This window comes from Myodes glareolus, chromosome 14 (genome assembly GCF_982192425.1).
Source record: "Myodes glareolus chromosome 14, mMyoGla1.1, whole genome shotgun sequence".
Taxonomy (NCBI): Eukaryota; Metazoa; Chordata; class Mammalia; order Rodentia; family Cricetidae; genus Myodes; species Myodes glareolus.
The window spans coordinates 54,297,277-54,314,764 of NC_142039.1; the positions used below are offsets into that span (position 1 = coordinate 54,297,277).

General features: G+C 41.7%; 1 protein-coding gene across 9 annotated transcripts in view; it reads left to right on the top strand.

The window, feature by feature from the left end:
- Rreb1 (ras responsive element binding protein 1) overlaps window positions 1-17,488 on the top strand; it is a 131,195-nt gene that overhangs the window by 68,937 nt on the left and 44,770 nt on the right. For all 9 annotated transcript variants that reach the window (XM_048425577.3, XM_085699395.2, XM_087896540.1 and 6 more), the window contains exons 3-6: window positions 2,610-2,710; window positions 3,764-3,976; window positions 8,401-8,490; window positions 9,743-9,906. In XM_048425577.3, coding sequence (XP_048281534.3) covers window positions 3,806-3,976; window positions 8,401-8,490; window positions 9,743-9,906 — 425 coding nt within the window. In that variant the 5' untranslated portion in view covers window positions 2,610-2,710; window positions 3,764-3,805. The remainder of the gene's footprint in view (window positions 1-2,609; window positions 2,711-3,763; window positions 3,977-8,400; window positions 8,491-9,742; window positions 9,907-17,488) is intronic.

Below are 17,488 nucleotides of genomic sequence, written 5' to 3' on the forward strand. Positions count from 1 at the left end.
TGTCAGTTCCTACTGAGCTGGGCATGATGGAACACAATCTTAATATGGGGCTGGGAATGGTACATAGATCATGACCCTAATGCAGGCCTGGGCATGGTGGTGCACACCTTCAATCCTAGCACTGAAACATAAGCTTGCTTCCCTTATCTTACCTTCTGCCTATAGTTCTGCTGCTTACTGTTCTTATCGACCCTAAGGATTTCTCAGGTGGCAGTAGGAAACCGCCACATAAGAACAGTGAGGTGAGGAAGACCTCACACCAGGCTCTACTACTGTATGTCATAGTTTTAAACAGATACAAATGTCATCCAGGGTTTGCATAACTTCGTTGACAGACAGATAAATCAATCCTAGCACTCTTAAGTTCAAGTCATTGTGAATCTTTGTGAGTTAGAGGCTACATATGTGGTCTACATAAAGAGTTTCAGGACAACCAGGACTAGATGGAGAGACCTTGTCTAAATATAAACAAAAGGATGGGCTGTATAGATGGACCCTGTCTCAGACGGTGGGGGGGGGGGGGAGAAAGAGAGAGAGAGAGAACGAGCGAGCAGTGGGAACAAGCAAAAATCATCATCTAATCTTGGTAATAATTGGTAGATAGATTCAATTTCTCTTTACTGAAATAAGAGAAATGTATCGACGATTTCTAGTCAATGGTCTTAAACTTTCTGTACATTGAAAATACAGAGTCAGTGGATCTTTGTGCGTTCAAGGCCAACCTAGTGTACAAGAGCTAGTTCTGGGACAGGCTCCAAAAAGCTTCAAAAAGCAAAAACAAACAAACAAAAATACAGAGGTGAACCAAATGCACATTCATACTCGCTGATGAGTTACAGCAGGAACTGGTGACATATTTGTTAGCAATCTCTTTAAAAAGAAGTATGTATGTTCCTTCACTCTTCTATATATGCACTCTTGTCTTTATGTTCCCTAAAGAAAGAAAAAAACCACCCAAGCACTATGAATTTTTAGTAACTTTAAGTGGTCTGTTAGTGTGAGGGAAACTTCATGAAAAGGCAGTAGTTCAGGTTTGAGGTTTGTTTTCTTTCCTTGGTGAGGCAGAGTAGGTCTCTCCTGCTTCTCCTCCTCCTCCTCCTCAGTAGATCTCAGTAACCTTCTAAAAGGCCCCACCTCCAAAGACCGTTCATTAGCTTTTGAATTTGAGAATTAAGTTTCTAATGCAAATGTTTGAGGGAACACGTGTTCCTCACAAAGTGTGAAACACATTTGTCTTTTGAGGGGTGGTTCTGGTGATTGAATCCAAAGTCCCATATAGGCCTAAGATGTTCCCTACTACTGAGTGTTTCCCATATTTTATCTTTCGACATTCAAAATTGGGGTATAAGTTTTAACTTGATGCTACTTAACTGGTAGAGACTTTACAGAATTCCATCCCCAGGCCTCTCTTGCTCTGCGGCTGTAAGTGCCGTTGTGGTTGGGACCCATTGCTACATCCCCTTAAAGTTGAAGGAGGGAATCACAAACTTACAGTTTTTTTCCCAAGCATCTGCTTGGAAACTGAGATGTCAGACTTGATCTTAGGTTCCTGCTTCATTGGGATACCAACAGTTATTACTAACAGGGAATAGTGATTCTCAACCTATGGGTCACAACCCCTTTCTGAGGCCAAATGACCCATTCACCAGGGTCACATCAGATATTTACATTATGATTCATAACAGTAGCAAAATTATAGTTATGAGTAGCAACAAAGTAATTTTATGCTTATGAGTCACTGCAATGTGAGGAACTGTGTTAAAAAGTTAAAGAAGCATGAAGAGAGTTGAGAACCACTAGATCTAGAATATTTTGCCAGATAAAAAATGAGAAGAACATATCACCTATGTTCTTATAGTTCAGGAATGAAGTCGGTTTTGATGTGGTGTGGACCATGAATTTCCTTTTGGTCATTCATTTCCTATTACCCACGTGTCTTCTAGCTGTGAACTAATATTGTCTACACCCTGAGCTCTTAGGAAATGAGAAATGATGTGGATAAAGTGGAGATCTGGGAAGAAATGGGGTTCAGTATAACAGAAAATTAGGCGTGAAATAGGTGAGAAAGTAAAATACTGGAAAAATTCCTTGCCTTTGAGAGTATAGGAGGCAGCTCAGTAGGGACATTAGGTTGAAAATCCACTTCATACAGTTTTATAAGAAAAAAAACTAGATGTGGTGTCTCAAGTTTAATCTCAGCGCTCAGGAGGCAGAGGCAGACAAGTTTGAGGCTGAGTTTGAGGCCAGCCTGGTCTACAGATCGAGTTCTAGGACAGCCAGGGCTATACTGAGAAACCTTGTCTTGGAGGGTGGGGGAGGAAAGATAGAAAAGACTGACACAGATTTGTTTCTCCTTTGTGAGAATAGTGATGTGAGGTCACAGCTAATCAGTGCTTCCACATTTTTCTCACTAAGAAAGAACACTGAATCTATTTCTTTTTCTTTTTTGAGATGGAGTCTCTTATGTAGCCCAGGCTAGCACCAAGTTCAGATTCTCATATCTCTGCTTTCAGTATCTGGGGTCATAAGCATGTACCATTTACTCCCAGCCAGTACTGAGTCATTTTCCTTGGTGAATTAACTAACTCAGTGTCCCATTTCTCTTCCAGTGTAAAGGGGTGACACCAAGAGAAGAAAAGAACAGAATCATTTCCGACTTGTGTGGATGGCAACTGTAACCAGGAAGTGTCCCTTGTGACAGAAAATGGAGGTAATTAGAGTGGCAGCATTTCTCTCCATCTTAGGAATTGTATGTTACTTACATTTTTTAAGAAACAGGATTGTTAATCATAGTTTTAAATTTGGTTAAAATTCTTGCAGGGTTGGCTTCTAGAATTCATACATACACACACCTTTAAATCCATGATGCCATATAGCCATGAAGTTACAGGAAACCTGAAGTGTCCTATAAACTAGTTCTTAAGTTTAGAACATTTCAGAAGAAGCAAGCGAGTACAGGGTGGAATGTGTTAGCCAAACACAGCTCTGTTTCCTCTTGTCAAACTCTGCTCACAAAGATTAGGAAAATCATGGGCTAGGAATATGGCTCACTGGATGAACTGCTTGCCCTGAGAATTAAAGTCTGAATCCCCAATGCCCACATTAAAAAGCCAGGTATGTGTGGTGCTCACCCACCCAACCACCCCTAGCCCCATAATCCCAGTACTTAGGAGGCAGAGACAGGATTCTTGGACAGGTGGAATAGACCGGCTAAATCACAAGTTCTGGGTTCTGCAGGAGATACTTCCTCAGTACATAAAGCAGACAGCTATCTGGGAAACCATGCATTTGCACACATGCAGTCACTTTAATGCAAACACGAAACACACCACACAGAACACATGAGATTTAAAAAGAAGAAGAAGAAGAAAGAAAAGATAAAGCTGCTTCAGATAGCTTGAGTTCTATTGGTGGCCTTCACTTAGAAAGGAAACGGGTTGCATCTGTAGAAGAAAGCTCTAACTATTTTGGAACTGGGTGTGGTATCTCATACCTGTAATCTCAGTACTTGAGAGCCTGAAGCAGGAGGATCAGGGAGTTCTGAGTCATCTTGGCTACAGAGTGAGTTTGGACCGCCCAGGCTACGTAGCAAGCTCTTGTCTCAACAAACAAACAAAAATCCTTTTGAGCTATATTCTGGGTAGGGGTTGAACTAGGAAAAGGGTATTGGGGATCTATGTCTATTGCCCTTGCTATGATTAGCGCCACATGACTGTGACAAGCCTAAGCTCACATGAGAACATCAGTCGTATCTGTTTTTCAGTTCTGTAGCAGAGACTTCTTAGTGGTATAAAACCCCATCCCGATGACGTCAAATTCACCCATTGGTTTAGAAGGCTCAGACCTGTCTTCCATCAACACCATGATGTCAGCAGTAATGAGCGTAGCAAATGTCACTGAGAATGGTGGGAGCCCCCAGGGCATCAAGTCCCCCATGAAGCCTCCAGGACCAAATCGGATCGGCAGAAGGAACCAGGTAAGGATCTGTGGGTTGGGTGGTAGCAGCCTGTGGCTTTTATCTTATGAGAATGTAGGGGAGAATTCCTAGGCTGCCTAAGTGGAAACCCTGGACAGATTCTTCATTGAAGATATAGCCAAAGGCCTCCATCATTTTTCAGGAATAGATGTTTCGTGATTTATGTCCTTGCATGGAGGAAATTTCTGTCATGGCATGAACTCGACTGCCCCTGCATGGTGCTGTTGCTTTTCTTTTTCTCACACTAATTACTAATTAGTAGTGCCTTGATTTTTTTTTTCTTCTTTTTCCCAAATATCTTCAGACTAGGTGGCAAATACATTCCTGTTTGCTCAGGGTTCAGCTCTCTAGTCTTAGAGACATACAATTATGGCTTCAGAGAATCCTGTTTAAGATCCATTGGGTGGAAAAGGGTTGTGCTCCATTCAGAGCTGTGCAAGGTCCCCAAGTTCAATCCTTTTAATCCTCTTGAATTTTAGTGGTCACGGGGTCGGGAGCGGTTGGAAAGAGTAACTACAGGAACAGAAATCGGGAGGAATGCTGTTAGAAAAGCCTGTCTCCTCTATGAGCATCAAAGTCTTTTCAGTTAATAAACAAAGAGTTGTTGCTGTCCTGATAGCAACATTTACCACAAGGTAAATAAGGAGGCAGAGGGCAGATAATTCTCAGTCTGTCTCTGAAACCATGTAGTGTTTCTTGTGGTATAATGTAGTCACGCTCAAAGATTGATGGGGACATGGCATTCTTCTCTGGGAGCAAGGATGGACAAGAGAACTCATTGGCACTTTTGTGAGCTAATGGCTTCTTATGCAGACTTCTCTCCAAGCACACCCATGATGGATTTTTGACAGAGTCTCATGTTTTTAGTACAATGTGCCCTCTAGGAAGCGATAGCAGCCCCAGGTTCCCTGAAATGTGTAAGTGTGCATGCCTCCATTCCTCACCTACAGCCAGAGGACTCAGCAACGCTCGGGGATGTTTTAGGTTTGGAGCACTGATAACACTCTCTCTTTCTCTCTTTTCCCTTGCCTTCGTGTGCCTCTTTTCCCGTGGGTGCCTGAGAAAATTGCTCAGCCCGAGTACAGATGGAGCACTAGTCCTGGGAAGAAAAGGTTTATTTCCACTCACATATGGCTGTCTGTCCATCTCTCCATCAGTCTTTCTGTCTATCAACTCATGTAACAATAGATCCAGCTTCTATTTCTGCCTAGCTACTGTGCCAGGTGTCAAACCTTCAAAGATGGCTAAGCAATGAGAGGTCATTGTCTTACTCATTCTTCTCTACTCTACCAAAAGGGAATGGGAGACCGGGAAGAGCTTTTCCTTAAATAGCACAGCGTAGCTGGCCCAAGTCCAGTCGCTCAGAGACAGTTAGGGTCTCTGAAGACACCCACCATTCCTTCCATCTCTGGATACTGAGGCTGTTTCCTGGGAGTGAGGAAGTCAAATGTGCTGGGTAGCTGGGCCCTTGTCATCTGCTTCCTTTCTCCTTCAGGGATGCGATGATGCCCTGGCTTTATTTTTGGGAGGGAGGCTCAGACCAGAGGTTACCTGCTAAATACAGCACCCGATATCAGAAAACAAAACATAATTGTAGACAGCTCAGGGAGTGAGGAAGTGTCTTTACCTGACAGCTTCACAGGGAGAGAGGAAGGAGGGTGCCTTGGGAAAAGTTGCATCCATGTGACCGTAGCATTCCAGGAGAGATTAGCCCGAGCCGGATGCTGACAAGGGTGCCAGATTGTTTCATTATGGGCTGGTTAGTTATCACATTAGCTGCTAATTTTATCTCCCAGCTCAGGAAGTGTGTTTCTTTCACCAGCGTGAGTATAACTGGGCTCAGACGTTTATAGTGGGCCTTTTCCACCATCACAGTGCTCCTTCATTAATCTGCTCAACTTTTAAAGTCAGTACATCTGATTCCACAGACACCTCAGGTTTTGTGAACGTATACTATGGCCTGCACAGCAGCGTTACCAGCTTTAGGCTTGGCAGAGGTTAATGATCAACCCTAGAGTCAATATCAGTCAGCTCTGTGTGCCTCCACACAATGTGCCTGGTGTCTACTTCAAGGTGACCACAGATGGTTTTATTAAAATATGTCTCCTCAAGTGATTGGCCACTCGGAGGCCCAGGTTTTTTTTTTTTTTTTTTTTTTTTGGGACAAGGTCCCACTGTGTTGTGCAGACTGACATGAGCTTGTGGACTTGAATAGTTCCCCCGCCTAAGCCGTCTGCGGGACTAAAGTAAAGGGATGAGCCCACTGTGTCTGCCTGGGTTTAGGCTTTTTTAAATGTGCATTTAGTACATAATACACAAGTTTACACTTTACAGTATAAAAAGTCTACATAGTTTTTTCAGACTGATGGCTTGACATAAATACCTCAGAACTTGACTTTTTCCTAAAATTTTGACCTGGCTGTAAGGCATCTTCTTCTTATTCCTCTGAGAGAACAAGAAGTGTATGAATAACTGGGCAAAACCAGATTTTTAAAAATTTATTTATATATTTTTTTTTACTTATTTGTCTATTTGTCTCTGGGATCCTCAACTTAGGATTTGAAGGTGAACTAGACTTGGCTGGCCTAGTTCTCCAACCTGCTTCCACCGATTAGAAAAAAGTTTAGAATAAGAGAGAAGGTAGCCACAAGCAAGACATCATCACACGTTCATTTCACCCATCTGGTTTGTGGTGCTGTTTGTTTTTACAGTCTTTAGGATACTTTTATTTCCATCACCTCTCATCCACAACCAGAAAGATCTTGCTTTTCTGTGCGGTGAGTTCAGATTTTCTATAGTATCGTTACTTAAGGTAATGGGACATCGAGTGTCTGAATGTTAAACTAGTGTCGATTTCTAATTGTTCTCCGTTTGGAGCAAGTTTCTTGTCCTTCTGTACTCTAAAGTTTCCTTTTCCAGAAAATAAGTGGCTATCTCTTAGTGATTGTGGAAAGAAAATCTCCAAACCCGAAGTTGCTATAAATTCACTAATCAGTATGTGCTCAATAATTGATGTTAACAGTAAGAAAGCAGAAACTCATTCAAATGAGTGCAAATGAAAAAAAAATCTACTCAGAGCTATCCAAGACCAGAATAGGATGTGGAGGTTTACCAGGGCGTCCCCCCACTCTTCTCCTCTTGCCTCTCACCTCACGTAGCACTAGTATCTTCCCCCCCAAATGAGTTCTTGTGGCTGGACTTGCCATAGTGTGAGCTCAGAATCTGTGATTTCTCCATGGACGTGCTCATGATCTCCTGATTGAGCAAGTGCATCAGTGTCTTCTGGGGAGATTGTGAGACAAACAGATCTCCGGTATTCCCCCCAGCCCTGGGCCAGTGTGTTGAGAGTCTTAAAGTTTATATTACCCAGAGCTTCCAGATGATCCTGCTGTTTATGGAAGCCCAGTGATGGCAATATTTGTACATTCTAATTCCCGAGAGCTGCCCAGACGTGAGTAGAGTTAGTTTTCGGAGCATAGATAGGGAGCCATGATGCCTGAGCTCTGTGCGGGTAAGAAGGTCATACTGGGCCTTCCCTGTGATTTCCCACGAATGATTTAGAAGGAAGAGCTTATAACAAAGGGTCAGCAAAAGAAGCTAGCCTTTTCCTTAGAAAGATAAGACTATTGCTTGAAGGAAGCTTGTCCTATATGTTTGAGGGAAAATAAAACGAGCCATCCAACCAAACAGTAAGCTGAGTTTTCGTCACTTCTTGTGGAAGTCTTCGGGTTGGGTTATCATGCTGACTAGTGTCGAGAAGATGCGAGCTTTCTGGGCAGAGCCTTGTTATTCCCATTGAACATTGAATGTAATTCCCATTATTGGTAGGGCACTGAGAAATCCTCCCTTGCATAAGATGGAGTTTTCTGATAAGGACATCATAAACGCTCTTAAGTTCCAGAGGGGCCTTGAGACCTGGTCCTCTCAGCACACGCAAGGTGGAGGCAAGAGAAGCAAGAGTTAAAGGAAGTCTAGGCTATTTAAGGACTTAGAGACCAACTTGGGCTACATGAGACAGTAGCAAACAAACAAATAATGGAAGAACATAGTACCTGGAGCTTGGGTGTGAGTTGGGAGAAATACACCCTGTCCTAACTCAGCTGTAGGTGACATGGTGGTTTTCAGTCACTGGGGTCAGTGAAGTGATGTGTGGTAGACCACTAATAAACACTGAGAGCCCCTGTGCTGAGCATTGTGGCACTGCCTGCTCTTTGTCCACTAATTTAATCTTAGCACAGGGAAGCCAATGTTAGTTTTCTCATTTTTAAGCAAGGAAACTGAGGACAGATGGGCAAGTGACCTGCACAAATACCTGGACAGGCTCCAATCTAATGATTGCAGCTGCTTAGACGTGGGCTTATTACAAAACAGAAGGTGCCAGTTTACTGTGGTTGGAAATCCATGCTCTGTTTTAATCTCTTTAGGAGACGAAAGAGGAGAAATCTTCCTACAGCTGTCCCCTGTGTGAAAAGGTTTGCTCTACCCAGCACCAGCTGACCATGCACATCCGTCAGGTTCGCCACTGCTTTGTATTTTTGTTTTAAATTGTTCTCACTAATTAAATTGTCTAGTAAATTGTAAAGCTATGTTTAAAGTTTAGTGTTTTAGCAATCTTGGGGTCATTATGAAATAATTTTTTGCCTAGTCATGTTTCTATATGACAAAGACTAAGAATGTTTTTCAAAGAACATACAATTAACTGATCACATATATCGAAACCATGTTTCTTATTGTTTGTAATGGTGTGAACTAAATCTCTTATGATAAAATATTATAGTTAAGTCTCTTCCCTCCCCCGCAACCCTCACACTTTTTCTGGTTGTGTATGTGTGTGCAGAGGAAGGGGAACTGACATGGGGACCTTTACGTGTATTCCTAGTCCAGGCTGCTTTGAACTCAGACTGTAGCCTTGGTTATCCTAGGACTATTAGCAGCCTTCCACTTCAGCCTTAGTGCTGGGATTATAGGCATGTATCACCACACCTGCCTTTTTCTTCCCTTAGTTTTTCATTACAGGATCATGCTATGTAATGAAGCTGACTGAAGCCCCTAGTCCTCCTTCATGCTGAGTGCTGGAATACAAATGTGTATCATTGTCCCCGTTGCTGCTCCTTATTTGATATAAGCGTGCTTCATGCAGCCGAGGATTTCCTAGACGTGGGATCTTTTTCCCTTTACAATGGGATGTATCCTTATCCCACTCATGCCATTGCTGGCTCATGACAGACTGCTGGTGAAGAGAGAACAGTGGGAAATGATGGTGGAAAATCATAAAAGGCTGCTAAGTAGTAATGGCACCGAGTGATTAAAGAAACATAGATTTGGATAGAAATGTTTTTTACCATATTTCAGAACCCCAAACGACCTCATAAAGGTTTCTATTCTCTAAACAACCTAAATCGTCAGGCTGGAACAAGGTTTGTGGTCTCCCAGTGTGAAAATCCTGTTTATTTCGCATATTGGCTGTATAGTTAAGATTCCTTCCACCCAGAGGAATTAATATATGTGTTTATTTAACCCATAGACTTGCAAAGATTAACTGTCTCAGTTTTGCACTAGAACTAATTTCCAAAACTAGAATTGGGAGTGGAAGATAATCTAACAAAATAATTATATGCCCTTGTCCCTAAGGCCTTGGGCTCCTTCAACAACACTTCAAAAGACACGGGGAGAGAGTTGAGAGACTTGACTGGTTTTTATAGAGCCCAGATCTGTGTTTCTAGTGCCGTCTTCTCAGGTGACCATCGCACTGATTACTCTCTGCAGCACAATACAGACACTGGAGGAGCTGACCACTCATGCAGCATCTGTGGGAAGTCGCTGAGCTCTGCCAGCTCCCTGGATCGTCACATGCTGGTGCACTCAGGCGAGAGGCCTTACAAGTGTACTGTGTGTGGCCAGTCTTTCACCACCAATGGGAACATGCACAGGTAGGTGAGGTGCCCCTTGCTTGGGTGGCTAGCTGTACTAGTGAGCCATTAGTAGACTTTCCTAAAAACGTCAGAGTTTTGTTTTGGATTCCCTGTTCCCCATAGAGAAAAATCTGAGATCATTTTAATTGCCTGTTCAAAGTTTCTCACGGTATCAGAGGTATCGGCTAGGCTAGACCTTTGGCCCTTGGGTTCTTTGGCGTGGAACGGTGTCATTTCCCCTTGCCACTTGGAGTTTTTCTTTTAAGAGAACCAGAGGTGGGTAGCTTATTGTATACAAAGTACCCTTTTAAACATCATGTATGCAGCCTTTTATTATTATCAGTATCTTCATGTGCCTACCAGATCTCATAAAGGCTTTCCTTTATGAGAAAAAATACTATGGAGTCTTTGAATAGTTAATTGGCCTTGTTCTGAGGCTTCAGAAAGATGGTAAAATGGGGATGTAGGGGGAAGCGGGGCACTATCCGATAAATACCAGGAAATGACTTCCTGGAATGATACTCATTCAGGGATGAGAGAGAATAGAGGTGGATATATTAAAATGCTGAGAGGTGAGGCACTGGAAATATATTTATAAAGTGGTATCATATGTTTCAGTTAGTTAGAGCAGAAACAGCTTCTAAATGCTCCCTCTTTTGGTTTTTTGAGACAGGGTCTTTCATTGTAGCCTTGGCTGTCCTGGAAATCATTCTGTAGACCAGGCTGACCTCAAACTCAGAGATCCACCTGCCTCTGTCTTCCGAGGGCTGCTCCTGAGTGCTGGGATTAAAGGCATGTGCCACCACTGCCTGGCTCTTTAAAATACTAACATTATTGGAATGGCATTATGAGAAGGGACTCAAAATACATCACGTTCTCACGGAGTCAGTGACACACCAGAATCCAATCTCTTTTGGTGTTTGTAATTTGCTGTTTTTTTATCTCTTTGGACATCAATTTTAAATTGTTGTTGTTCAATGGTGGGCATTGAATCCAGTCTACTTAATTGAATTAGGATGAGGATTAGAAGGTATCAGTTTAGCAAATAGTTTCAGGCACATGGTAAGCACTAAATACATATTATCTGTTATTATGTGGTATCTACATAATTCTTCAATAATTTATAGCCACTCTTGTCAAAAATTCATAAATGTAAGGATCTGCTCCTCTGTCTGCTCCATTGGTCTATGTACCTAGCCTAAGGCCATTATCATAGTATGTTGTTTTCTCTGACTTTTAGATGAGTGTACAATAAGGGAGTTCGAGTCTTCAGTCAAACTCCTTTCCCAAAATCAAAATTTTTAAGTTGCCTTCTGAGCCTACTGTTAAAGTCATGCCGGGTTCACACTTGTTCTGATTAATCTGACTCGTTTGCATTTCTATCTGGATAATTCAGTTTTGCTTGTTTTCTTGTTTTAAGGAGTACAAGGGTCCCTGATATGCTTGTCAAGTAGTTTGTTGCTGAGCTATACCTCATCCCTATATGGAATTTAGGAACTGAGGTCAGTTCTTCAGAAAGGGTAGCTACAGTCATTGTGGGAATACAGTCAGTCTCTTCATCTATTTTGGTGTATTGTCATGTTTTGGTTTTTTGTTTGTTTATTTTGTTTTCTTCAGAACCAGGGATCGAACCCTGGGCCTAGGGAAGCAGTCCACCACTGAACTACATCCCGGCTTCATTGTTGTACTCTTAATAATCTTGTACCTTTCCATTCAGTGACATAGGCTGCTCTCCCATTCATTTGGTCTATCCTGATTTTTTTTCAGCAATGTCTCAGGATTCTCAGATTATTGATTTTATGCTGTGTTAGATGTATCCCTCTTTTATTCCTTATGGTGGTATTGAGTAGGATGGTTTTTCCTTCAATGCTGATATATAAATAACAGAAGTTTATGCATTGATCTTCTTTCCTGTGATCCCTCTAGGTTTCTTTCTTTGTTCCTGAGAATTATTTAGTAGATTCCTTATGATTTTATACTCCCAAGATTATGGCATTTGCAATAGAAATGACTTTGTGCTTTTTTCCTTTCTGGATGTCATTGATTTCCTGTCTTATCTCTTGGAGTGCACCAGACTTTTAGTATAGCGCTAAATGGAAGTAAAGCATGTAGACATTTTTGTCTTTTTATTCATTTTAGGAAGAAAGCACTCAGCCCCTCCCTATTGACTATGATTCGTCTTGTGGATTATCTTAGTGAAATTTAACATCTGAAGGAAGTTCATCTCTAGTCCAAGTTTGAATTTTTTCCCATAGTGAAAGAATGTTAGATTTTGTTAATAAATTTTGCCTGCATCTGTGTTTGTTTTCTTTGTTCTTGTTTTTGTCTATCTTGTCCTGTCCTATGGACTACAGATGTGTCTCCCAGATTTCTCTCCATTTTGAGTTCATCATACTATGTTTATTTTGTCTTTTCTGTCAAAGCTTATAAGGGGTTATTTAATAGAACATGTGATATCTTGCTAATCAATCAGAAAGTCATTATCACCTTCATTTGTTGGCAAAGTTGGACTTTCGAAAAACATTATAAAAATGTGAATACATTTGCAAAAATGTGTCAGAGTGCGTTAGATTTATTTGCCTTGATGGATCCGTTCCAGAATCTGAGACTTCTATGATCTCTGCTAACCACATACCTGTGCTGCATTAATTAGGAACCAAAACTTCCCTGGGGTGTATGTAGGAATTTAAACAGTAGTGAAACCTGAGAATTTGGTCCTTTTCCCCCATTTCCCTGCTGTTGCTTCCCGGGGTCTTTTGGTACCCGTCAGGGTTGAGTAGCATCCAGGAGCTCTTCTGTGGGGTTTCCAGATTTTAGCACTGAGCCAGATAGCCAGAGGACCTACACAGCGACTTCCCTGGCACCTGTGAGTCCCCTCTGAGTATCCCAGTTCCATCTTGGGTTTATTTTTTCTTTTTGTTTTGTTTTGGGGGTTTTTTGGTTTGTTTGTTTTGTTTTGTGGGTTTTTGGGGGGATGTTTAGTTTTTTGTTGTTGCTGCTTTTTTTTTTTTTTCTTTAAGACAGGATCTGATCTGGGGCTATATCGTCAAAGCTTGCCTCATTCATTTCACCTGATTCAGTCTCCCAAGTTATATTCTATCAGTATGTGCCACCATACTGACACCTATATTTCTGACTGGCCATAAGCAGTCTTTTTTGACCTAGTGGCCATATGATCTGTCTCTCCCTTGATGGGCACAAATTGCTTATAATCTCTGATAGGGCCTGATTTCCCTTGGGATGGTTTTCTATATTTCTGTTTCTTTTAATCTCAAATATAACTCATTTCATATACTTAGCAAACTTTTTAAATGTAGATTTCCATTTCTTTGAGGATTTAATTCCATGAGAAGGCAGGATACAATGTCATCATTGAGGGCCCCTGCTTCACTTTCTGCTCTGCAGACTGTCTGTGTGATGTGCCTCCATGTGTATACCATTCTTGCAGATGAGCTCTGATCTTCCCCTGGTCGCCCTGTGAGATAGGTCTAGTCTCCATTCCAGAGACAGCACACAATCTGTTATGGGCAGTCACATTGACAGTTGCTTTACAGCACCCAGAAAGCTTATACTTCTTATACCTTAATTCCACTAAGTACATTTACATGATATTTTGTTCTGTGTATGAATGTGTGTGTACATTCACTCACTCACTCATTCACTGAAGTATGTTTCCCAGGGCTCTATACAACCATCCGGCTCAGCCTCCCAGTTCTAATACTACATGTGCATACTGGGACACCCAACATAATGTGCTATCTTAAAACTAAAGACAGATAGCGCCGAGAAATTTTAAGAAAGTTTAGTTAAGAGAATTTTTTTTTTAAAGAATGATTTATCATATGTGGCTCCTGTCCTGTAGTTCTCGTGTTTTTGAGGTTTGAAAATGTATATGTGGGGTGCAGGGGCACGGTGCTTATATACATTCTTATGTGTTTTTACATGAGCAAATGGAGGCCAGAGATTGCCAGGTATCTTCATCTCATTGAACCCGGAGTTCACCAATTCAGCTGGCCATTTGGCCAGCCAGTGAGCTTCAGAGATCTGCCTGCGTCTGCCTCCTCAGCACTGGTACTACAGGTGTGTGCTGCAGTGCTTTGCTTTTTCTGAGGATGTTGGGGATCCAAACTCAGGTCCTGAGGCTTGTCTAGCCAACACATTATCAATTGAACCTTCTTCCCCAGCCCCCTAAAAACTCCTTATCTAAAAACCATAGCTTCGTTTGTGAGCAGAGTAGTAGAGTTCTGTCAGCACAGAAAACAATTCACAGAAGCATCACTGTGGTCCAACCACTAACTTTCCCAAACTCTTTTATCAGTTGTTCTCATGTTGAAAATTTGAATTAAACAGTGTGTGCCTTCCAAAGCAAATTTAAGAAACTAAGCCAGAACACATCCTCCAGGTGAGGTTAATAGAGGAAAAAGAGCGTCAGGCTCTCCAGTTTGCAAAAGTTGTTCCGGAAAGCCTTAAGTTGTGGAGCCATGACGAAAGAGAAAACGGAACAGACCTTGTTTGAAATGAGTTAAAAAAAATTAAAACAAATCCCTGCAGACCATAATTGTTTTTGCAAATTAGGAAACGCAATTCCACTTTGCTCATTTCCCAGACCTTTAACAGTAGAGTTGTAGATGTTTATTAGGCTTAAAAACATGCTGAAGACCTTGGCAGGTATTCTCATGACAGCCTTTTTCCTTCACTATGTGAAGAGCAGTCATGTGTTCTCATTTTGACTGTCACAGAAAGGTATAAAAGAGCTGGGCAATGGTTGCGCACGCCTTTAATCCCCGTACTCTGGAGGCAGAGGCAGGCGGATCTCTGTGAGTTTGAGGCTAGCCTGGTCAACAAAGCAAGTTCCAAGACAGGCTTCATAGCTGCACAAAGAACCCCTGTCTTGAAAAGCGAGAGAGAGAGGGAGGGAGGGAGGGAGGGAGGGAGGGAGGGAGAGAGAGAGAGAGAGAGAGAGAGAGAGAGAGAGAGAGAGAGAATCAGAAAGAAAGGCAACATGACTAAGTGTTTTCCTGTGGACTTTATTGCCTGACCCTGAGGATGCTACTGGATAACATGTCGTCTTCAGGAATAGAGGCTTATGTGTTCCTGTTATACTTGAAGAAAGTTTTAGCTGCACAGAAATGTGACCTACTCCATGATAAATGAGACCACAGAGACTCTGGAGTTAGCATGCTATTCTGCAACGCTTGAGCTAAGCCTGCTGTTGGCATGCACAGCTAAACTCGGCAGTTTGGAACAGGTGGTCAGCACAAAACATGACAAGCAGCAGAGGTGCGACAGTGTCTCCAAGGGACTCGTCATTTCTTTGCCCTCTGTCCCCACCAAGAGGAAGAGTTCTGTGAAAATCTCATATAGTCGTATTGAGTTTCCGAGGATTCTGAGCAATGAATCCTAATACTTGCTGCTTCTCACATGAGGAGGTGACGATGCAAAGGTTCAACCAGTCCCCTCAAAAATTGTCTCTTATTTACCTGTGCACTCTGCCACTCTGTTCCTCTGTAGGAAGAAGGCATCAATGAGAAATTAGTTCCAGGATAAAAACCTGTGGGGCAATCTTATTCTCTGCCTGTTCTTGTTTATTTGATCTAGGGTCTTGCTATGCCACCCAGACCTGCCCCCAAACATCTCTGCTATAGTTTTCCTCCTGCCTCATCCCCCCAAGTAGCTGGAACCATAGGCATCTGAGCTTCAGATAGTTCTAAAGAAAAGAAAACCTTTTTTTCTTTCTTTCTTTCTTTTTGGAGGAAACTAGACAAGCTAAAGGAAAATTGCTTCAGAAACAACTGGAAATCTTAATTCTAATTCGATTTAGGAGACTATACGTCATAGGTGGGCACAGGGACATGGCATATCTAATCCCAGCACCGGAGGCTAGGTTGGAATGAGAGGTGCACAGCGGATACAGAGTGAGACTGTTGTCTTAAAAACAAAACAAAACACCAGATGAAAGATCATACATAAATGTCCTGTTATCTTGCATGCAACACTATAACAGATTACCAAAACATCACGTATGTGGGGTTTTAATTGTATATACACAACAGAAGATTAACAGCACTGAATATATGTAAATGCACATACATTATACACACACATGTTGAGTATTTAATGAGTGGTAGTTTTATGGTGATAGTATTAAGTATTATCAGCAGATCTAATATTTTAAAATAAATGCAACTCTGATAACAATTTAGAGAACATTCTTTAAGGGCTGAAACTTTTAATGGGGGTGGGGGCAGAACAAAAACCTTTATATGTATTAGCCCCTGTTCACACTCCTTAATACCCTTTGCATCCTCTTGAGTATGCAAGTGATTCAGTGTCCTGATGTTTCTCCCGGACAATGAGCATGAACATTGTAAATCTGTTCATCACAGGAGAATTCTTAACTTACCAATTTTTCCCTAATTACATTATTAAACTTTTCAATAAATAGCTTTCTTACTTGATTATTTTTGTAGCTTTCTTGTTTGATCATCTTTAAACATTTTTAACTTTGCTGACATCTCAGTAGCCAGGTTTGGGACTCGGGTGCTTTCATATAGGTGACATTTCCCGGACTGCTTTGGCAGCCTTTGATAATCATCAATCTTCCCGTTCTGACTTCTAGGAAAGGGGTCTCCATGGAATGGCCAGAGGAGGCTCCCGGGTTCTGTCCTAGGATTCAGAGCTAGGCTTACAGTTTGTGTTAAGTGCTTGACAACTTGTCCCAATGCCCTTCTCCTTAAGGTATTTAGCCCAGCATTCTGTTGCAGGCCAGATCTGCACACAGATTTACAAAAGAATGAAATAGACTCTGTGCCCTTTAAAAACAGAGCAACACGAATCATTCTAAGAACCCAAGTCTGGTGACAGTGCTTTGCAGAGAAGCTGTGGGCCAGATGCCTGTCTCCATTTTTAAATTGTGCAAATCCTCATTGTTACCTTTTCTGCTTGTTCTGTGATATTTTCATATTTAGAGTGGGGTGTGGACTTTCACTGAGCTATTAAACTAAACGATATTCTGTGCCTCTTTTCAGTGCTTTTACTTTGCATTTTAGAAATCTGCAAGTAGTAGAACACTACTATTATTCTCTGAGAAAGAGTAGGCGAAAGTGACCTCGCTTAATTTTATTATTCAAATAAGATAAAATGCTTGAAGACATCAATACAGAGTTAGCTGATGTTGATTGAATCTCTTGAGTAGCTGTTTGGAAATTGTGTTTTTTTCTTTCACTTTGGATTTTCCTTCTCTAATATACTTTTAAAAGTGTCACTACACCTTTATTTTTGAGTGAATAATTTAAAAGTGTACTTGTGACTGGTACTTCTCTCTCTCTCTCTCTCTCTCTCTCTCTTTCTTCCTTCCTTTCTCTCTCTCTCTCTCTCTCTCTCTCTCTCTCTCTCTCTCTCTCTCTCTGAATGACCAGTTGGAGTTCACTTAGGTTGAAGGGAGGAAAAGAGCTCATAAAACTGTCTGCTCACAGCAGGGTGTGTTAAACAGCAGAACAGTCAGGCCTTCGTCTCAGAGCCACTTCTCAAATTCATGATCTGGTTCATGATCCTTTATCATTTGACTGGCTGGATGCTAATATTTTTTAACAACCTTTCT